Source organism: Portunus trituberculatus, chromosome 41, assembly GCF_017591435.1.
Source record: "Portunus trituberculatus isolate SZX2019 chromosome 41, ASM1759143v1, whole genome shotgun sequence".
NCBI classification, from domain to species: Eukaryota; Metazoa; Arthropoda; class Malacostraca; order Decapoda; family Portunidae; genus Portunus; species Portunus trituberculatus.
Window position 1 is genome coordinate 11,048,077 of NC_059295.1, and position 23,996 is coordinate 11,072,072.

Below are 23,996 nucleotides of genomic sequence, written 5' to 3' on the forward strand. Positions count from 1 at the left end.
ATGATGGTATTGGGTGAGCCAGAGGTGGCTCAGGGTTACTACGAGTGCTGAAAACTTTGTGTAGATTGAGGCTCTTCACTGGGATCACATTCAACTTATGCACTTCAGAGACTGAATAACTGCCTTACACTCTTCCCTCAAAATATATAAACATAAACACCGAAGAAATATCCTATAGAAACTATGAAATAGTAATAAATAAATGGCAACTTTTGTTTTGTCTTTTAATATTTGAAATCAGTTACTTTATTTTAAAAACTGAATTATGGTATGGCAACCGAAGCAATTATAAGTTCAAAATTGTGTTAGAAAACCAATTTGTTCAAAACAGAAGGCATTCAGTAACCAAGGTTCCACTATATATGAGTGGTGATGATGACTATCATATTTTGTATAAATACAACCAAAAAGGGTAGAGTAGGATGGTGTCCTTACCTTACACTATCATATTCACAACTTCAACAGCCTCTAATCTGGATGATGATATAATGGGATGCCACAAGTATTTATGCAATAACATCTGAACAGGAAATTAGTGAGGATATTAATAAAAAAGATTATGGAGGAAAAAAAAAAAAAAACATTGATGAAGCAGGTGATATGTTTATGTCTAATGAATGAAATTTTGTTAAGTTTATATACTGATTGGGAAAACAAAAGAGAATGAAACCTACTGTGAAAAACTAAACAAATGAGCAAATAAATAAATAATTAATAAATAAATAAATAAATAAAATAATGTGTCAAATGCAGCAAGCCTAATCCTGTGAAGTGCAATTCACCATACATAGCATGAAGCAAGATTGTCCCAGAAGCAATGTATGCAGTCTTAATATAGCAGTGCTGTTAAACATATAGAAGCAAATCTAATTTCTCTGCCAAACTAATGAAAATCTGACATCAAGAATGTCATAAGAAAAATTAGTTATGAATAAAGATCATACTATTACATTGAGATAATGGTTGCTTATTGCTTATGCAGACAATATTTCCATCACCTTTGTAGCAAAATAATCATGCATTATTATTTAATGTAATTATTATCTAATGTATATATATATATATATATATATATATATATATATATATATATATATATATACACATATATTTATATAACAATATATATATATATATATATATATATATATATATATATATATATATATATATATATATATATATATATATAAAGTAAACTGTGGCATGAATAAAAATATTTATTGGTTCATCAAACTGTATTATGTACATATAATGTACACACAAACACAACCACACACACACACACACACACACACAACACACACACACACACACACACACACACACATATATAGGCCAATGAAGGAAGGTGAAGATCAAGCTCAAAAACTGTAATTTTGAATAATTCATTATATAATAGTATATGTAATTCTCTTGTCAATAACCATCATACATTTACTATTAAATCAAAAATTTGCAAGATTATTTCTTTGCCTGTTACTCACTTTCCAAACTGGCTGTTCAAAATCACTTCATTAGCAGAAATCTCCTATTGGTTTTCTTAAGCCAACATATCCCTGGCTCCTGCTGTAAAGCAAAAGCTTTGACATTCAGTGTTGAAAATACACATGAAATCAGCCCCAGCTTAATTCAATGTGGAAGGCTGGGTAAATCTGATTACAATGCACCCCTTTGGTTCTTCTAGAAGCAATATTAATTCACAGCTTTGGCATTTAAAGAGTGACACACATATGTAATGATGTTCTTATATTATCTATATAAGAACACTTCTTTTTTCTAAGTTAGCATGGAATCCTTCGCAAAAAACAGCACTACATTTATCAAAATTACTCATGCCATTCACAAAACATGAACTTTTAAGAACACTGATCTTACCTTGTACCCCCACCCTAACCCTGAGCAACCCTGCATCATCACCAACATTCTTAAGAGGAGTCATCACGGGATCGGGAGATTTCCAAAATGGAGGCTAGCTTGTCTTGCATGGATGTACTTGGGAGGAACATCAAATTACCAACCAGTCCACCATAATCCTCAACTTCTTCCATGTTATCCTGAACAAGGCAATGTGTACCACACAGAAGTGATATCAGCCTACAACATTTGTTCCAAAATATGTATTTATCTAGGTGTGTGTGTGTGTGTGTGTGTGTGTGTGTGTGTGTGTGTGTGTGTGTGTGTGTGTGTGTGTGTGTGTGTGTGTGTGTGTGTGTGTGTGTGTGTGTGTGTGTGTGTGTGTGTGTGTCTAGACATGACTGATAGAGTTGAGAATATAGAAGTCAATTCAAATATAGTCATTGTCTAATCTTTGGAAATAGATCTTATAAACATTATTTTTGTAGAAGCTGTATATGCTTATATGTTTATCAATACTTCAGATTATCTTCATCAAAGTTCAAACAATATATGTAACTACTATGCCTAATATCCTCAGCCTATCTGAGCACTTTACAACTATTGTACTACTGGGGTTATCACAAAGTTTTCCTATTTCATATGTAAGAGAAATCATTCACATTACTGAAGTGGGAACCTTTTTCGGTCTCAATAAGGGCAATATATATTTTTTTTAACAAGAAAAAGATCATTCATTCAATAATACTTGTCATAACATTGGCACAATTAGTGAGAGAGAGAGAGAGAGAGAGAGAGAGAGAGAGAGAGAGAGAGAGAGAGAGAGAGAGAGAGAGAGAGAGAGAGAGAGAGAGAGAGAGAGAGAGAGAGAATAAAATATGATAAATCCTAAACAGAACAGAAACTTGTAACTTGTAATGTGATTTCAATTTATCGAGATTTGATATTTAATGAGATAAGATTAAATAACAAGATTTATTAGATTTAACACGAGTTAACTTGACACGATGACGTCATGCGCACACAAATTGTTAGACAGGGAGAAGATGGAAAAAGCAGAGTTAGAGGCATCAAAAGCATGGCCTGCATCAGAAACCCTAAAGTTGGAGATATATATATATATATATATATATATATATATATATATATATATATATATATATATATATATATATATATATACATATAGGCAACCCACGCTTAACGAAGAGGTTACGTTCCTAAAAAAACCTTCGTTAAGCGAACCGCTTATAACAAGTTTAACCCCTGACTTGAACTTCTATTGAGAGTAAATAAAGCGAGAGTGCATTAGTACAGTGGAAGGTTTAATGTAAGTAAAAATTATGAAATTAAACATTTAGGCAGTTTAATTTAAGCCATTATAATGTACACTAATGTATGTATGTACGTAACTTTATAATGTTGATGATCTTAAATTCATGAAGGGAGGGAGAGTGAAACAGGAAAAACACTAACCAGCAATCTGTGGAATGTAAAGAAAGGACGCATCATTGTACCGCATACAAAACTTATGTACCACATTTCCACAAGGCTTTCCATTTTATCCATTGTAGAGTCATGAGTTCAGGTGGTTCTTTTAGCTTGCAAGGAAGATACGGTCTCACCAGTCTTCTTCTGACTTGAAAATAGTAGAGACAGTAGAGTCAAGATAGTGGCGAGCAATGCTATTAGTTTTCTCGCCTGTCTCGTGTCTGTGAATAATATCCAGCTTCACTTCGAGAGTAAGAGACTTCCTCGTCTTCTTAGCAACGCTAGGCAACATTGCAGGGCGTTTTGTTGGTAAGTTGAGTGAGGGAAGCCATAATGCTGTTGACGCTGTTATTGTTTTGAACAGGGGGAATGCGTGGTGCGTGTGTTGTCCTCGAGAGGCGCTGGTGTATTCAAAAGCCTGTTGGCTTGCGTGATACGGCGGTGCTTTCAAACTTGGAAAAAATTACCTGGATAAAACTTCATTAAAGCGAAGCTGGATATTATTCACAGACACGAGGCGAGAAAACTAATAGCATTGCTTCCCACCATGGCTTGACTCCATCTACTGTCTACCATTTTCAAGTCAGCAGACTCTATTAAGAAGGCTGGTGAGATCATATCTTCCTTACAAGCTAAAAGAACCACCTGAACTCGTGACTCTGCAATGAATAAAATGGAAAGCTTTGTGGAAATGTGGTACATAAGTTTTGTATGCGATACAATGATGCACCCTTTGTTTACATTCCACAGGTTGCTAGCTAGCGTATTTCCTGCTCCACTCTCCCTCCCTTCATAAATTTAAGATAATCAAGATTATAACATATACATACATTAGTGTACATTATAATGACTTAATCTTAAATTAAACTGGTTAAATGTTTAACTTCATAATTTTTACTTTCATCAAACCTTTTACTGTACTATGATGCACTCTCGCTTTGTTTACTCTCAATGGAAGCTCAAGTCAGGGGCTAAACTTGTTATAATTGGTTCGCTTAACGAAGGAACGTAATCCCTTCGTTAAGTGGGGGTTGCCTGTACATGTGTGTGTGTATATATATATATATATATATATATATATATATATATATATATATATATATATATATATATATATATATACAGCAATACTCCATTTAACCCTTTCGCGCCGGATGTTAAAAAAAGCCCGCCTGTATGATATACAGGTGGTAGTGCCGCGAGCGGAAAACTCGTGCAAGCTTGTCATACTTGTCGTCTTTGTGTATTATGCTGCTATTTTTTAGTCACTATATCGCCTTCGAAGAGGAAAGTGGACGCTTCTCTTCAGAGAGAGAGAGAGAGAGAGAGAGAGAGAGAGAGAGAGAGAGAGAGAGAGAGAGAGAGAGAGAGAGAGAGAGAGAGAGAGAGAGAGAGAGACATTTGCTAATATTTTAGACACAAGCAGGACGCATGTAGCTTATCTTTCGAGAGGAAGAGGGGAGGAGGGAAGGGAGGGAGAGAGAGAGAGAGAGAGAGAGAGAGAGAGAGAGAGAGAGAGAGAGAGAGAGAGAGAGAGAGAGAGAGAGAGAGATTAGAAAATTTGTTGTTGTGTTGTGTGTGTGTGTGTGTGTGTGTGTGTGTGTGTGTGTGTGTGTGTGTGTGTGTGTGTGTGTGTGTGTGTGTGTGTGTGTATTTACCTAGTTGTAGTTTTACAGGGCCTGGGCTTTATGCTCGTGTGGTCCCGTCTCCATATCTACACTTATCCAATTTTTCTTTAAAACTATGTACACTCTTTGCTGACACCACTTCCTCACTCAAACTGTTCCAAGTCTCAACACATCTTTGCGGAAATCGTCCTTCCTTAGTTTCTTACTATGCGATCTTGTGCTTCTAAAGTCATATTCTTCTCTCAGGATCAGTTTCTCATTATCCACTTCATCCATTCCGTTAATCAATTTATAAACTTGTATCAGATCCCTCTCTCTTCTCTGCTCCAAGGTTGGTAGATCCATTGCCTTTAGTCTCTCCTCATATGCCATCCCTTTAAATTCTGGAACCATTCTTGTAGCCATTTTTGTAGTCTCTCTAATTTTCTTATGTGTTTCTTTTATGGGGAGTCCACACAACTCCTGCATATTCCAATCTAGGTCTTATTTTAGTACTTATCAATTTCTTCATCATTTCCTTGTCCATATAGTGAAATGCTACTCCAATATTCCTTAGCAAATTATACGTCTCTCTGAAAATTCTATCAATATGGCTTACCGGTTGATTATTTTCTTCCATTGTCACTCCCAAGTCCTTTTCCTTTTTTACTTTTTCTAGTTCTACTCCATCTCCCATCTTATAGATTCCCACTGGTCGTCTTTCACTTTTTCCCATTTCCATGACATGGCTTTTGTCCACATTGAATTCCATCTCCCATTTTTTGCTCCATTTCCAGATCTTGTTTAAGTCTTCCTGTAGTATTTCACAATCCTCTTTTTGTTTAATGACTCTGCACAGTTTCGCATCGTCCGCAAACAGATTTATGTAGCTGTTCACTCCTCTGGCATGTCATTTATATATACGAGAAAAGTATTGGTGCCAATACTGACCCCTGTGGCACTCCGCTGTCTACTGTTCTCCACTTGGACTTCATATCTTTAACTATCGTCCTTATTTCTCTCCCCCTTAAGTAATTCTTCATCCATCTCAATGTGCTTCCTTTTAAGCCACCCTTCTCCTCTAACTTCCATAGTAATCTTTCATGTGGCACTTTATCAAAAGCCTTTTTTAGATCTAAATAAATACAGTCAACCCATCCCTCTCTCTCTTGTACTTTATCAACTATTCTAGAGTAGAAACTCAATAAATTTGTCACACATGACCGACCTTTTCTAAAACCAAATTGGCTATTTGATAATATTTTGTTGTCTTCAAGAAACTCAATCCATTGCTTCTTTATTACTTTTTCACACATCTTGCATATTACACTAGTTAGTGATACCGGTCTGTAATTTAAAGGTTCTTCCTTCCTTCCGCTCTTATATATGGGAACCACCTCAGCTCTTTTCCACTCCACTGGCACTGTTCCATTTTCTATTGAGCATTTTATGATGTTGTATATTGGACTTGCTAGTTCTTCCCTACATTCTTTCAGTATTCTGCCTGAGACTTCATCCGGTCCCATTGCCTTTTCCTCATCCAATTCCGTCATCAACTTTTTATTTCAAGCTTGGTTACTTTAATCTCTTTCATATAGACAGTCTCTATTACCCTGTGGTCTTTCAAATTTGGATTCCTTAGTAAAGACCTCATGAAATTTACTATTTAACAGTTCTGCCATACTTTTTGGGTCTTCCACCATTCCGTTTTCTCCTTTTAACCTTTCTATTGTTTCTTTTTGTCTTATTTTTCCATTTATGAATCTGTAGAACAATTTTGGTTGTTCCTTACATTTTTCGACAATGTCCTTTTCATAGTTCTTTTCTTCTTCCTTTCTCACCTTAGCATATTCATTTCTTGCTGTTTTGAAGTTTTCCTTATTTTCTGGATTTCTGTTTCTTCTCCACCTTTTCCATGCTCCATCTCGTTTCTCCTTTGCCCTAGCACATCTTGCATTAAACCAATCTTTCTTTCCTTCTTCTTTAGGTCTATATTTCGGAACATATTCCCTGACCCCAGTTTTGTATATTTCCAAAAATAAGTTATATTTCTCTTGAACCGTTAATGAGTTTTCCATCTCCTCCCAGTTTACGTTTTAAAATAGTTCTTGAGATTCTCAATATCAGCCTTTCTGTAATTTAATCGGTCTCCTTTGTATGATTCATCTCTATCTTCCTTTCCTTCTTCTATATCCATTTCTAATATTACATGGTCACTCTTTCCCAATGGGCACTTGTATCTTATATCATCGTTAATTGGTATATCCCTTGTAAAAACTAGGTCTAATCTTGCCGGCTCATCGTTTCCTCTGAATCTTGTGTTTTCCTTTACTCTTTGGACCATCAAATTATCTATCATTAGGTTCAGGAATCTATCTCCCCAGGCATCTTCCCCCATACCACTTTCATAATTTTCCCAGTCTACCTCCTTACAGTTGAAATCTCCTACCAATATCACTTTTCCTTAATGATTCTTGTAAGACTCCTTATTGTGTCATCTATCATGTCTCTATATTCTTGGTTAGTCCATGAGTTTGTTTTTGGTGGCACATATGTTCCAATGATTGTTAACTCCTTTTTATTAATATGTACCTTAACATACCTTCCCCAAACTCCACTTGATTTACCACTATCTCCTTCCTTAACATCATCATGACTCCTCCTCCTCCTTTACCCACTCTGTCTCTCCTCCATATATTATACCTTTTATCTATGTCTATTTTTATTGCCTCATTTAACCAGGCATACAATATCTGGTTCTTCTTTCTTTATGTAATCTCTTAATTCTAATTTACTAGATAAAATCTCATCTATGTTTGTATACATCATTTTTAATCTCTTGTTCTTATCATTTTTAGTTAAACTTGCTCCATTTTTTCTCTTCTTTCTCTTTTATATACCATTTCCTTATCCTGTCTCCTATAATTCTCCAAAAATGCCTTCTTCTCCTCCTCTGACCTTTCATTATTTTTTCTCTTGCTTCTGCCACCAGTTCATTGTGTCTCTTCCTTTCCTCCTCGTTTCTATTTTTCTTTATATATATATATATATATATATATATATATATATATATATATATATATATATATATATATATATATATCTTTGCAACCTTCTGTTTCTCAGAGTTTTGTTTTTCTATATAGTACTTCTTCTGCTGCTGCTTGTGATTTTAGTAATATCTTAATTGGTCTCACTGTTTCTTCTTGATATGGTCCCATTCTATGGATTTCTTCTACTTCCTCTTCATTCAGATGTTTTAGTAGGTCTTTTACTGATTTCATTTCGTCTTTTTCCCTTCTTGGTCTATATTTAACATTTTTTTCTTTCAGTCCAAAAATAATTACACTCTTCTTTTTTTCCGCAATTTCTCTTACTAAATTTTCTTTTTTCTTGAGGACTCCTATCATTTTGCTTGTCATAGTTTCATCTCTTTCTTTTAACTGTTCTTGAAATACTTCTTGAAATGATTCCTTGTCTTTCTTATCTTGGATTCTCCATGCTTGTACTTCTTTTTTAATCACATCTTGTACTCTTTCTTCTTCTTTGTTAACTAGATCTTTTAGCTTTTCTTTTTCTTTCTCGGCTTTACCGAGTCCTTCTTCCATCAATTTCTTGTAGTTCGCTATTTGGACTTTTAATTCTTCATTTTCGGTTCTTAGCCTAGTTTCGTTTTCTTCCATTCTTTTTATCCTTTCTTTCAATTTCTGGAGCTCTTTATCCTGTGTGTGTGTGTGTGTGTGTGTGTGTGTGTGTGTGTGTGTGTGTGTGTGTGTGTGTGTGTGTGTGTGTGTGTTTTCACGAAAGTTACAAGGCGGGACACATGTAACTTATCTTTCGAGAGGGAGGGAGGAAGGAGATGGGGGAGGAGGAGATGGGAGAGAGGAGAGAGAGAGAGAGAGAGAGAGAGAGAGAGAGAGAGAGAGAGAGAGAGAGAGAGAGAGAGAGAGAGAGAGAGAGAGAGAGAGAGAGAGAGAGAGATGGGAACAGTCTATGCCATTGGGTAATTTTAGACACAAGGTGGGACGCATGTAGCTTATCTTTAGTGATTGGTGGAGACAAGGATGGTGGGAGGAGCACTAGGATTTCAAGGACAGCATACGGCGTGTGTAGTTGGTATCCAACACACTATACGGGACAACTGAACTGAAGAAAGCTCAGAAAAGAATATGACGCCTACGTAGGCGTCACTGTATTTGCTACTGGGGCTTCATGACGCCTACATAGGCATCACCGTATTGAAGGGGTTAACGAACAGGATAGGGGATGTCAAAGTGGTTCGTAGAGTGAAAATTCGTTAAGCAGACGTAATTTTCCCATAGGAAACAATGGAAATATGGGGGATGCGTTCTGGGCTGGTACCCAACATATCACATGGGTTAAAAAAAAATTATATATATGTACCTGTACCATTAATAACCAAGTATCCCCAAGTTTTTTGTGAAGAAAATGACAATACAATGGAAACATGAGAATTCAAGTAAAGTCCCTACCTAGTGTCTGGATCTTCTAATATATGACATCTCCATCTACTGTGAACAACACTGTAAGTAATCACTCAACAGCACACACTGGGACACTGGACAATGGACACTGCGGGTCCAGCTGACACTATCGCAGCCACACTGACTTATCTACCCCAGTTGAACCGTAGATTGGAATAATACACTTGTTCAAACATTCGCAGTTCCACTTCAAATAAAGATTTGCACCCTTAACCCTTAAAGTACGGTGATCGTCTCGGGACAATTGTAGCATTGCGTGCAGAGAGGCGGGGATCGTTCCCTGAATCATGATTTTTCCATGCTAAACCTTTGAATCTCTCCCCCTCACTATTGGTCCTGGGGCAAGTGGTGGTATCTGGCATCTGTTCTCGCTCGCCTCCTTGAGCCTTGAGACATATGTTCCCTCACAATAAGTCATCTTTTCCCATTTCGAGGCAACATCTCGCAATCCCCGTGACCCGGAGGGAGGAAACGGTACTCCGAGTGATGTTATGTCAGTGTTACTAGATAATGACATTGAGGACAGTGATAATGAAGACTGATTTTTTTAGTAAGATAGAAGAAAGTGAAGATTTCAGTAGTGATTCTGATAGTGATCTGGGAGACAGAGACCATCCCTCACAGCGACGTTCATAAACCTCCTCACATAGCCTATTCCCCTCCAGCAATGCGCTGGTGTGTCACCCATGGTTGCCTCTACAGGACTGTGCTTGTCGGCCAAGTCACGTGAATCCCATTGCTAATAAGAGTTGCCAGATTCCAATTATTATAAAAATCCACAATACTTGTGTAATAATATGTGGTTTCTTTTTCTTTTCCTGTTTTGCACATCATTTCATATAATTAAGTGAGTTTGCATTTTCTTGACATGAAAGTGCAAAAGTTCCTACTTTTACATCAAATTCAAATGCCCAAAAGAAGAGAGAGAGAGAGAGAGAGAGAGAGAGAGAGAGAGAGAGAGAGAGAGAGAGAGAGAGAGAGAGAGAGATGTTATCGAATCTTAGGGGATATTTCTTAGCGGTGGGTTCTGCCATGGGTTAGAGGAGAATTCTTTTATGTGCAATAACTTTGCTCTTAAAGGTCATAACATGTTGAAAACTACATCGTTGTACTCAGAATAACACAAAGAAATATGCTTTTATAAGGAAAAAATATTTTTAGCATTTTTGAGGTGTGATTTTTCCCCGCTGTAACAGACGAAAAGTAATTAAGGGTTAAAAGTGCAAACATAGAGCACACCGTATTTCTGGTATAAATTCAACCAAGTTACAGTAAATGAGGGGTTTACAGCTTTGAGCCAATGTCAGATAAACGTTTTGACATGGAACACCACTATTTTTCAAGTACGACACAATTTATTCACAATTAATGGAATAATTCTCATTAACAATTTGCACACAATATCAAGTGGTGTAAAATGCTAAGATGAATAATATACTGCACTGTATAATATAATATATGGTGAATTGGGCTACAAGTGGTACAAGAGTTTAGTGGCTACACGCTAGAGACAGAGGCAGGGAGCCATCCAATCACAGCGAAGATGCGGCGTTCGGTCCCTCACCCGGCAAATTTGTTAAAATGGATGTGGTTGTACGTTATGTGGACTTTTTGGTCTAACTTTATACAGTACAGGCAACCCCCATTTAATGAAGGTTCACACAACGAAATTTCGCTACAAAGAAGGTTTCGTTTTACTACCATCTGCTCGTTTAACGAACACCCAACTCGCCTTAATGAAGTTTTATCCAGATAATTTTTTCCAAATTTGAAAGCCCCACTGTATCATGCAAGCTGACAGGGTTTTGAATACACCAGGAGCTGCTGGTACTAAGGCCTGCCTCAGGAGAAATCCTGAGACACCTGTAGAATAAAGATCAAGATCAAGCCTCTCGTGGACAACACAGGCGCTGCCGATACAAAGGCCTGACTCAGAAGAAATTCTGCATCACCTGTAGCATCAAGATCAAGATCAAGATCACGCGCACCACTCACTCCCCAGTCAAAACATAACAGCGTCACCAGCAGCTCATCTTCCCCAGTTCAACTTTCCACCAAAACACCCTGCAATGTGGCCTAACGTTCCTAAGAAGACCAGGAAGTGTCTTACTCTCGAAGTGAAGCTGGGTATTATTCACAGACAAGAGAGAGGCCAGAAAACTAATAACATTGCTTGCCACCATCTTGACTCCATCTACTGTCTACTATTTTCAAGTCAGCAGACTCTATTAAGAAGGCTGGTGAGACCGCATCTAACTTGAAAGCTAAAAGAACCACCCGAATTCGTGACTCTACAATGGATAAAATGGAAAGCCTTGTCGAATTGTGGTACATAAGTTTTGCATGCTATACCATGATGCGCACTTTGTTTACATTCCACAGGTTGCCGGTTAGTGTATTTCCCGTTTCACTCTCCCTTCCTTCATAAAGTTAAGATCATCAACATTATAAAGTTACATACATACATACATTAGTGTACATTATAATGACTTAAATTAAACTACCTAAATGTTTAACTTCATAATTTTTACTTTCATTAAACCTTTTACTGTACTATGATGCACTCTTAACATAACATAACATAAATAATAGGATAACAAAGGGCCACCAGGGTCCATCTAGGTTATCCTGTATCAGTCGCACAGCGACCTCGTTATCAGTACTTAAAGATACACTTACAAGTACACAATACATTATATACTAATTCTAAATATTTGGCCCATTAACAGGGCTAAGTTCTTGCTTTGCTTACTCTCAATGGAAGTTCAAATCAGGGGTTAAACTTGTTATAATCGGTTCACTTAACGAAGTTTCGCTTAACGAAGTGTCTTTTTAAGAACGTAATCCCTTCGTTAAGTGGAGTATTACTGTATACAAATATATTTACATCTTATCAAGATTCTATTGATTTGAGATTATAGCATCAATCCAATTAACAAGAAAATAAATTTTATTATAAAAGTGTTAATTAGAAACCATATATCTTAATTTGACTAAAATTTTTGTTTCATCTGACTCAAGACGATGGAAAGCCACCTCCAGCCTTTTATTAGAGCTTGGAGACCATATCACTGCTGCATATTCCAGCCTTGGACGTATCATGCGTATGATAAATTTTTTCATCATATCTTTGTCCATGTAATGAAATGCCACTCTTATATTAGTCAACATTTTATATGAGTAGCTGCCTGCGACACGGGGACAAGTGCCAACCCCCTTGAAACAGAGTTATTATAGTATTCTGTTCCATAATTTCTCCTACTTCTTGAAAATACTATTGATGTGATTGTAGCTGCAATGTACGAGCAGCTAACATTGATTATTCAGAGTAGTGTCTACCTCATCAACCATGCTACTAGCGTCATCATTTCATTCGGTAAAATACCAGATGTTTGATGATGATGGGATGCTCAGATGTTTGGTAATGGCTAATTCTAACACAGACTATTAGTGTACACTATTGTTGTTCAAGAAAGTTATTGTTAAACACATCAAAGCTTCCCTAAATGAAAAGAAAAAAAAAATTATGTAAGTGTTCGCGCTCCGCATCAATGCCAGACAGGCAGCAAAGCCAAACTGTTGTACTGCACTGCTAATGCCAATATTCTTTCATTTTGTGTCAAGCTATTATAGTTGTTAATTATGTATTATTCAGAGAGAGAGAGAGAGAGAGAGAGAGAGAGAGAGAGAGAGAGAATTACACTATTACAATGATACATGAGCCGTAGGGCTAACTACGGTTTTCATACATAGTGCTCTCCTGTCCCGACTCACTCTCTCTCTCTCATGTGATCTTGAAAAGAAATTCCTCTCTAAACAGTGAAAAACGCTGTAGTGAGGATCATCGATACAGAGCTCTCTCTCTCTCTCTCTCTCTCTCTCTCTCTCTCTATATATATATATATATATATATATATATATATATATATATATATATATATATAAAGTCGGTATAAACTCTCACTGTCCTAAGATGGGTTATAGGGAGGACGTGCATGCCTTTCACGAACACGAGAGAGAGAGAGAGAGAGAGTAAGATGGGTTATAGGGAGGACGTGCATGCCTTTCACGAACACGAGAGAGAGAGAGAGAGAGAGAGAGAGAGAGAGAGAGAGAGAGAGAGAGAGAGAGAGAGAGAGAGAGAGAGGGGGGGGGAAGGTTATGGAGGTGAAGGAAGTCATGGTGGGTGGGAGGGAGGAGGATGTGACAGGGGAAAAGTGCGAGTGAGAAATACCTATTTTAATTTACTAATATTCAATAAATTTATTAGAAATCGTCCTCATACTACAATGTACATCGTTTCATTACGCTTTATCACATAAACATATTTACTCAGCACCATTCTTTCCATATTTCGAGTAAATCGACCGTGAAAGGGTCTGAAAAAACACAAATTCAGTGAGATCTTATTGATTTTTGGATTCGGGCACGGAAAAACTACTTTTGCGTCCGCACAAGTGCCATAAATACTCCAAGTTCTTGGCATCAGGTGCATTCGATCTACAGACATATGCCTGTCACGTGTCATCGTCTCCACTCCCTTCTATCGACCAATATTAGGTAAGTGTGTCTGTCAACCTCATGAGCTCACATTGTCAAATTTAAATCAACCTCACAGTGCCCATCAAGCTCACGGTGTGTCACCCTCACAGTGCCCATCAATCTCACGGTGTGTCCCGCTCACAGTGCCCATCAACCTCACAGCGTGTGTCACCCTCACAGTGCCTATCACCATCACAGTGTCCATCAACCTCACAGTGCCTATCATCCTCACAGTGCCCATCAACCTCACGGTGTGTGACCCTCACAATGTCTGTCAACTTCCATGTGTATGTCAGCCTCAAAATGTCTGTCAACTTCCCTGTGTGTGTCAACCTCACAATGTCTGTCAACCTCCCTGTGCATGTCAACCTTACAATGTCTGTCAACCTCCCTGTGCTTGTCAACCTCTCTGTGCGTGTCAACCTCTGTGTGTGTGTCAACCTCAAAATATGGTCTGTCAACCTCCCTGTGTGTGTCAACCTCACAATGTCTGTCAACCTCCCTGTGTGTGTCAACCTCACAATGTCTGTCAACTTCCCTGTGCGTGTCAACCTCACAATGTCTGTCAACCTCCCTGTGCGTGTCAACCTCTCTGCGTGTCAACCTCCCTGTGTGTCAACCTCCCAATGTCTGTCAACTTCCCTGTGCGTGTCAACCTCACAATGTTTGTCAACCTCCCTGTGCATGTCAACCTCACAATGCCTGTGAACCTCTCTGTGCATGTCAACCTCCCTGTGCATGTCAACCTCACAATGTCTGTCAACCTCTGTGCGTGTCAACCTCCCTGTGCGTGTCAACCTCCCTGTGCATGTCAACCTCACAATGTCTCAACCTCCCTGTGTGTGTGTCAACCTCCCTGTGCATGTCAACCTCACAATGTCTCAACCTCTGTGCATGTCAACCTCCCTGTGCGTGTCAACCTCACAATGTCTCAACCTCTCTGTGCGTGTCAACCTCCTTGTGCGTGTCAACCTCCCAGTGCATGTCAGCCTCAGTGTCTGTTAACTTTGCAATGCCTGTCAACATCAGTGTCTACTTCTCAGTGTATGTCAACATTTCAGTAACAATCAACCTCACAATATAAATCATGCAGTGTCTATTACTAATTGCAGTGTCAATGTAGCTTTGTCAACCTTAATGCAATGAATTTCATAATCTGTTTATTAACCACACTCAACCGCATGCATTTTGACTGTTTAGCCGTCGCATGCACATAGCTCGAGTAGGGCGGTACCGTACTACGCGACAGATACAACACTTGGGCCGCATGGGTGTTTGCTCTAAATTTCTGTGTGTGGCATTTCATATATATATATATATATATATATATATATATATATATATATATATATATATATATATATTTCAAAATCCTTCAGTACAAACAAAATGTGTTCACTGTTACTGTCTTGGTTTCACACTTCAAACAGCTGATTCTTTTTGCTAGCATCATGCATGCTCCACCCCTTGCCTGACCAGCGATGGAGCATGCGTGAGGCTAACAAAAAAAACAGTTGTTTGAAGTGTGAAACCAAGACAGTAACAGTGAATACATTTTGTTTGTACTGAAGGATTTGGAGAGAGAGAGAGAGAGAGAGAGAGAGAGAGAGAGAGAGAGAGAGAGAGAGAGAGAGAGAGAGAGAGAGAGAGAGAGAGAGAGAGAGAGAGATGAAACGACACACACAGTAATTTGGAACAAACACCAATGCAGCCCAAGCGTTGTATCTGTCACATAGTACTGCCACACTCGAACTATGTACTGTACAGACAACGGCTAAGCAGTCTCAAAATGCATGTATACGTATAACATATTTTCCACTTAAAATAATGTACTTTCGTCTCTAGCAACATCTGCAGAAACTCATGTTACACCCTGTATACCTACGTATATACCTATTTTTGCTTCCTTTCCCTTGCATGTAGTGTCTGCTGACCTGTTTTTCATGCAAGCGAGATACTTATATATATATTTTTTCCTTTTTCAATTTGCAGTTGGTGTCAGACTCCAAAACTCAAGATGATTAATTGAATTCCTGAAAATTTTACTACCACTAACTTTCAATATTCTGAGAGATGGCAGGCATTGAGCAGGACTTAGCAACATTGGAGGTTGACACACCTCAAAACAAGGACAGAAAAAAAAGGCATGTGCACCAGCTAATTGAGCCAGAAACATAGCTAAAGTTAGGAGAAATTCTGGAAAAGAATATGTGAGTGTCAAGACTGGGAGGCTTGTAGCAGGCAGACAAATTGGTACTCCTTGCCGTGATGGTTGTTTTGATATAGTGACCATGCCTGTAATAAGAGAACTCTTCACTGACTTCTGGGCAATAAGTAATTATGATGCCCAAACTGCTTACACCCAGAAGCTTGTTTAAAAAGTACCAGTTAAAAGGCACCGGCCAAGCAAGACCCCTGACAACCCTGGAAAGCACCGCGAGTTCATGTATGCATACAGCGTCATTTACAAGGATGAAGCTTTTCCTGTTTGTAGAAAAGCATTTACAGCAATTTTTGGGATTACCAGAAAACAACTTGAGTGTGCAACAGAAAAGGCAACTTCCACACGTTCCTACACTGGATCAATGCAGACGTCACGAACCTTCCGGAAAAATTACTGAAGAAAAAGCGCAATGCGTTAGAGATCACATCAGCCAATTACAGACAATGACAAGCCACTACAGTCGTGCCAGAAATCCTCACAGGAAGTACTTGGAGAGCAACTTGACCATCTCAAACCTTTATAAATCTTATGAAGAATGGATGTCTGCCAATCATCCTGAGGTTGAAAAGGTGACTCAACATTATTACCACAAGACTTTCTCAAATGAGTTCAACATTGGCTTCCAGCCACCAAGGTCAGATACCTGCAGCACATGTGATAAACTGACCACTTCCATCAAGCTGGCCACCACCGTAGCTGACAAACAACTCTAACAAGACCAGCTGAAGCACCACAAGGATAAAGCATCACAAGGACAGCAATTACTGAAGAACAAGAAAAAAGACATGTATGATGAGGTTGCTGTTATTTGTATAGATCTACAGCAGACCATTCCCATTCCCAAACTCTCCACAAGTGTTGCATACTACCACCGCAAGTTGTGGATTTACAACTTTTGCATTCATAACCTGAAGACCAATGAATAAAAAATGTTTGTGTGGGACGAAGTTACCGGTGGACGTGGCTCCATTGAGATCACCAGCTGCCTCAAGAAATGGATTGCAATGAAGTATGACGAGAAGCATTTTGAACATCTAATTGTTTTCAGTAACAACTGTGGTGGCCAAAACAAAAAATATAAACATGGTCCTTAACTACCTTCACGAAGTACACAGTGGACGATTAAAGAATACTGAACATATTTACCTCATGCCAGGTCACTCCCTGCCATGTGACAGTGCTTTTGGAAACATTGAAAGAAAATTAATCCGCGAGAGCAACAGCTACGACTTTGACTCCTACTGCAACATTATTCAGAATGGTAAGGATGTGCCAACAATTGTGAACTTCCTTGACATCAGCGTGTTGAAGCAGCGTGTGGTGAATCGCAAACCAATCAATGAGTCTGTTTCCTTCATTGAAGCCAGGAAGCTCATCTTCGACCAATCATACAAGGAAGGATACTTCATTGCGATGACATACTGTGATGCCCCACTCATTCCAGTCAGATTAATGCCTGGCAGAAGCAGCTTCTCCCAGAGCCTGTTTGACCTCAGTCTAGCAGCACTCCCACAAAAATATGATGCACCCATTCTTTTGAATGCTGGAAAGTTGGCAAGTTTTCAACAACTGTTAGCTTTCATCGACACAGAAAACTACCTATACATCAAGCAAATACTTTCACGCCAGGAGAGCCAAGTTGCTGCAAGTCTATCTGCACCAAATGAGAACGACACGAAACTGGATGCAGACAACCATTTATTGGAATTTGATTAACAAGGTAAGTTGATGTTTTTTATCGTGAAGAAAATAAGTGCAATATTTGCTATTATTATTATTATTACTACTTTTAGTGTTGTTATTATATTACTACTTATTTTCTTTTCAGAAAGCTGCTGATGAGCTATGGCTCTGCCAGAGCAGTTACACACACACACACTGAGCAGTGATGTCGTTGACGCGGTGTGTGTCAATCAGATGAAAGAGAGATATGACAGGAATGGACAAGGAGACAGGTCAAAGAGAGCTTAGCTCGGGCCCTGTAATACACAAATAGGTAAACACACACACACACACACACACACACACACACACACACACACACACACACACACACACACACACTATTTTAAAAACATAAACTGAGAGGAAATGGAAAACTCAAGAGACGATGTAAGAGAAGTATAACTTATTTTTGGAAATACAGGCAACCCCCGTTTAACGAAGGGGTTACGTTCCTAAAAAACACTTCGTTAAGCGAAACTTTGTTAAGCGAACCGATTATAACAAGTTTAACCCCTGATTTGAACTTCCATTGAGAGTAAGTAAAGCGAGAGTGCATCATAGTACAGTAAAAGGTTTAATGAAAGTAAAAATTATGAAGTTAAACATTTAGGTAGTTTAATTTAAGTCATTATAATGTACACTAATGTATGTATGTATGTAACTTTATAATGTTGATGATAATAACTTTATGAAGGGAGGAAGAGTGAAACGGGAAAGACACTAACCGGCAACCTGTGGAATGTAAACAAAGTGCGCATCATTGTACTGCATACAAAACTTATGTACCACATTTCCACAAGGCTTTCCATTTTATCCATTGTAGAGTCAAGAGTTCAGGTGGTTCTTTTAGCTTGCAAGAAAGATATGGTCTCACCAGCCTTCTTAATAGAGTCTGCTGACTTGAAAATAGAGACAGTATAATATGGAGTCAAGATGGTGGCCAGCACTGCTATAGTTTTCTGGCCTCTCTTGTGTCTGTGAATAATATCTAGCTTCATTTGGAGAGTAAGAGACTTCCTGGTCTTCTTACGAACACTAGGCCAATTGCAGGTCATTTTGGTGGTAAGTTGAGCTAGGGAAGACAAGCTGCTGCTGACGCTGTTATGTTTTGACTGGGGAGTGAGTGTTGCGCGTGTTGTCAACGAGAGGCTTGATTTTGATCTTGATCTTTATTCTATAGGTGTCCCAAGATTTTTCCTGAGGCAGGCCTTAATACCAGCAGCTCCTGGTGTATTGAAAAGCCTGTCAGCTTGCGTGATATGGTGGGGCTTTCAAATTTGGAAAAAAATTACCTGGATAAAACTTCGTTAAAGCGAGTTTGGTGTTCGTTAAACGAGCAGATGGTAGTAAAATGAAACCTTCGTTGTAGCGAAATTTCGTTGTGTGAACCTTCGTTAAACGGGGGTTGCCTGTATACAAAACAGGAGTCGGGGAATATGTCCCAAAATATAGACCTGAAGAAGGAAAGAAAGATTGGTTTAATGCAAGGTGTGCTAGGGCAAAGGAGAAAAGAGATGGAGCATGGAAAAAGTGGAGAAATAGAAATCCAGCAAATAATGAACACTTCAAGGCAGCGAGAAATGAATATGTTAAGGTGAGGAAGGAAGAGGAAAAGAACTTTGAAAAGGACATTGTCAAAAAATGTAAGGAGCAACCAAAATTGTTCTACAGATTCATAAATGGAAAAAATTAGGCAAAAAGAAACAATAAACAGGTTAAAGGGAGAGAACGGGATGGTGGAAGACCCAAAAAGTATGGCAGAACTATTAAATAATAAATTCGAGGAGGTTTTTACTAAGGAATCCAAATTTGAAAGGCCACAGGGTAATAGAGAGACAATGTATATGAATGAGATTAAAGTAACCAAGCTTGAAATAAAAGAGTTTATGAAGGAACTGGATGAAGAAAAGGAAATGGGACCAGATGAAGTCTCAGGTAGAATACTGAAATAATGTAGGGAAGAACTAGCAAGTCCTATATACAACATCATAAAATACTCAATAGAAAATGGAACAATACCAGTAGAATGGAAAAGAGCTGAGGTGGTTCCCATATATAAGAGTGGAAGGAAGAAAGAATCTTTAAATTACAGACCGGTATCACTAACTAGTGTAATATGCAAGATGTGTGAAAGAATAATAAAGAAACAATGGATTGAGTTCCTTGAAGACAACAAATTAATATCAAATAGCCAATTTGGTTTTAGAAAAAGACGGTCATGTGTAACTAATTTATTAAGTTTCTATTCTAGAATAGTTGATAGAGTACAAGAGAGAGAGGGATGGGTTGACCGTATTTATTTGGATTTAAAAAAGGCATTTGACAAAGTGCCACATGCAAGATTACTATGGAAGTTAGATGAGAAGGGTGGCTTAAAAGGAAGCACATTGAGATGGATAGAAAATTATTTGAGGGGGAGAGAAATAAGGACGGTAGTTAAAGATATGAAGTCCAAGTGGAGAGCAATAGAAAGCGGAGTGCCACAGGGGTCAGTATTGGCACCAATACTTTTCCTCATTTATATTAACGACATGCCAGAAGGTGTGAACAGCTACATAAATATGTTTGCAGATGATACAAAACTGTGCAGAGTTATAAAGCAAAAGGAAGATTGTGAAATACTGCAAGAAGACCTAAATAAGATCTGGGAATGGAGTAAAAAGTGGGAAATGGAATTCAATGTGAACAAAAGCCATGTCCTGGAAATGGGAAAGAGTGAAAGATGATGACCCATGGGAATCTATAAGATGGGAGATGGAATAGAACTGGAGAAAGTAAAAAAGGAAAAGGACTTAGGAGTGACAATAGAAGAAAACAATCAACCAGTAAGCCATATTGATAGAATTTTTAGAGAAACATATAATTTGCTAAGGAATATTGGAGTAGCATTTCACTACATGGACAAAGAAATGATGAAGAAATTGATAAGTACTATAATAAGACCCAGATTGGAATATGCAGGAGTAGTGTGGAACCCTCATAAAAAGAAATACATAAGGAAGTTGGAGAGACTACAAAAAATGGCTATAAGAATGGTTCCAGAATTTGAAGGGATGACATATGAGGAGAGACTAATGGCTATGGATCTACCAACCCTGGAACAAAGAAGGGAGAGAGGAGATCTGATACAAGTTTATAAATTGATCAACGGAATGGACCAAGTGGATAATGAGAAACTGATCCTGAGAGAAGAATATGACATCCAAAGCACAAGATCGCATAGTAAAAAGTTGAGGAAGGGAAGATGTCTGAGAGATGTTAAAAAATATAGTTTCCCGCAAAGATGTATTGAGACGTGGAACAGTTTAAATGAAAAAGTAAAGTCTGCAACGAGTGTGCATACTTTTAATGTAAGAAAGTAAGATTGGATAAGTGTAGATATGGAGATGGGGCCACACACACACACACACACACACACACACACACACACACACACACACACACACACACACACACTATCACTGACGCTGGTTGAACCACTACGAGGATTGTAAAACACAGGAATACCATATTTGTTTGTTTTTCTCTTTCTTTCATCGAAGCAGAAAACTACCCCTACATCAAAGAACTACTTTCACACCAGGAGAGCCAGGTTCCTGCAAGTATACTACCTGCACCAAATGAGAAAGACACGGAACTGGATGCAGACAACGATGTATTGGAATTTGATTAACAAGGTAAGTTGATGTTTTTATCGTGAAGAAAATAATAAGTGCAATACTGTAGCCATACAAGATCTAGTTGTATCATTAAGTTATGTCATTAACTCTTTGAAACTAATAATTGGTTTTAATTAATTCATTTATTTAACTATTATGTTGTTATTATTATTATTATTATTATTATTTTAAATATTATCATTATTGCTATTACAATTTTATTATTATTATCATTATTATTATTATCATTATTGTTATTATTATCATTATTACTGCTAGAACTACTACTATTACTGCTACTACTACAGCCACTACTACTACTATATTACTACTACTACTACTACTATAATACTGCTGCTGCTGCTGTTGCTACTACTACTACTACTACTACTACTACTACTAATATACTGTCTCTACTACTATATTATTACTACTACTATACTACTACTACTACTACTACTACTATTACATCCACTTCGTCTTGTTCTTTTTTTTTGTATTATTATTATCATTATTATTATTATTATTATTGTTATCATTATTATTTTATTATTTTTATTATAATAATAATAATAATAATAATAATAATAATAATAATAATATTAATAATAATCATAATAATAATAATAATATTATTATTATTATTATTATTATTATTATCATTATCATCATTACTATTATTTTTTTGTTTTATATTTTCAGAAAGCTGCTGATGAGCTATGGCCCTGCCACAGCAGTACACACACAATATCACTGACGCTATAGTCCGACTCAAATATGAAGGCCGCTGAGAGGGGAGACCTGACGGGGATTCCCCGGCTGCGGCATCGCCAAGCATCGTAGCACGTTTCGATCTCATTATTAACTTACATCTTAATGAACAGTCATAAAAGTGTATTTCTCTAAATTTCTACTAAGGATGTATAAAGAGCTTTGAATATTGTTTTAGTGTAATGAAGACAATGATTTTGTATAGATACCACAAAATATAACACCACTGCTCTCCAGCGTTGCTACTTTTCAAGGTTGGACATGGGTGAGGTCAACCTCCCTGACTGCTAATAATCCCAGGTCAAATTGAGTCATTCCTCCCCTCCCTGTCACTCAGGATGGAAGGTGAATATCTCGTCCGCGCTACTCGCCATCGCAACCTTCATAGTCGAGAGAAAGAAATTATTTACAGCGTCAACAAGTTCTGCTTAGGGATTCTTTTATTATCAATGTGGAGGACACTTCTGACAAAGAACTGTCTGATTAAATAGCTGAAAGAGGATTATGCCTACAGGGTAAAACCTCTATAAAAAAAAATGCACCTTAACTCTTACCTAATGGGTGGTGTGGAAAAAGAGTAAAATAAAACAACAAAAAAGATACATGTCTACTTGTCTATTTTAAAGAGAGAGAGAGAGAGAGAGAGAGAGAGAGAGAGAGAGAGAGAGAGAGAGAGAGAGAGAGAGAGAGAGAGAGTGCCGCGTCACAGAAGAACCAGTATGTAAACTGTTGAAAGACTCGCGCAAGCAGGATTACACACACACACACACGTGCATGAGAGAACTACAGTAAGGTCCCGAGTTACGTTCCTGAAACATGACGTAAGTCGATTTTGTACATAACTCGAGTTTTTGTACTTTCAAAGCATATTATCGAGTTTTCAACCAATAATTTTTTATGGTTATTCAGGTAAGTAAAAGGTTATATTATTATATTGGTATATTATTTACAACTATGTAGGAATATATTGATTAGGGCAGCGAACGCGAAGGACTGCAGGTTGCCGAGAGGGGCAGCCTGAGGCCGCCAGGAGGGTGGGTAGGTCGAATGTTGTGACGCCCAGGGCGGACAGCTGGGAGCTTTGTGGAGTGCAGTAGGAGTAGAAGCGTTATATAAGTAAAAGGTTATATTGTTATATTATTTAGAAGTATGTAGGAATATGAAACACAAGCTTGTTTTTGTTGTTGATTAGGGCCACGAACGCGAAGGACTGCATGTTGCCAGAGGGTGGACGCCTGAGGCTGCCAGGAGGGTAGGCAGGTCGAATGTTGTGACGCCCAGGGCGGACAGCTGGGAGCGTATTGCAGTGCGGTAGGAGTAGAAGCGTGGGCAGCGGAGCAGGAAATGCAATAGGGATCAGCAGACAAGCACAGACAGTGCAAGTGAGCTGCGAGTGTCGTGTGGCCCAGGCGAAGGCTCCGGAGTTGTTATTGTTGTGATAGGTGCGTGAGCCCTCAAGGTCGTCAACCTCCCCGTTGTCATGGTAACGGGCTTCCCATTTTCTTCTTCACTCCCTCACACACAGCTGCTGCCTCCCTTCTCATGTCTTTTAATTATGTCCACTTTTTCTTGTAGCGTAATGGTTTTTCTTTTCTTAGCATCACTGCTATCACTC

General features: G+C 38.1%; 2 protein-coding genes across 15 annotated transcripts in view; one reads left to right on the forward strand and one right to left on the reverse strand.

The window, feature by feature from the left end:
* LOC123516497 (protein phosphatase 1B-like) overlaps positions 1 to 23,996 on the reverse strand; it is a 142,980-nt gene that overhangs the window by 8,321 nt on the left and 110,663 nt on the right. For 5 of the 11 annotated variants that reach the window (XR_006678202.1, XR_006678203.1, XR_006678204.1 and 2 more), the window contains exon 10: positions 1,879 to 2,057. The exons of 4 other annotated variants lie outside the window; for them this stretch is intronic. Coding sequence is in view for 1 of the 7 variants with exons in the window: in XM_045275881.1 (XP_045131816.1) it covers positions 1,510 to 1,569 (60 nt within the window). In the remaining 6 variants the exon portion in view is untranslated. Of the gene's footprint in view, positions 1 to 1,487; positions 1,570 to 1,878; positions 2,058 to 23,996 lie in introns of all 11 variants that reach the window. 2 more of the 11 variants (XR_006678207.1, XM_045275881.1) reach the window with 2 other exon arrangements.
* LOC123516499 lies at positions 13,964 to 22,660 on the forward strand. Of its 4 annotated transcripts, none has more exons than XR_006678209.1 (3): positions 13,964 to 14,020; positions 21,497 to 21,628; positions 22,313 to 22,660. XR_006678209.1 is itself a non-coding variant. In XM_045275891.1 (3 exons), the coding sequence occupies exon 2, from the start codon at positions 17,310 to 17,312 to the stop codon at positions 17,940 to 17,942; it is 633 nt and encodes a 210-aa protein (XP_045131826.1). In that variant the 5' UTR covers positions 13,964 to 14,020; positions 15,995 to 17,309; the 3' UTR covers positions 17,943 to 17,946; positions 22,313 to 22,660. The 4 variants fall into 4 exon arrangements, 2 of the variants coding, with proteins under 2 accessions (XP_045131826.1, XP_045131825.1); XM_045275891.1 differs by lacking the exon at positions 21,497 to 21,628 and adding an exon at positions 15,995 to 17,946; XM_045275890.1 differs by lacking the exons at positions 21,497 to 21,628; positions 22,313 to 22,660 and adding exons at positions 15,995 to 17,946; positions 18,055 to 18,209.

Coding starts and splice junctions, on each gene's coding strand:
- LOC123516499 (XM_045275891.1), top strand. CDS start 17,310: ATGGTCCTTAACTACCTTCACGAAGTACACAGTGGACGATTAAAGAAT.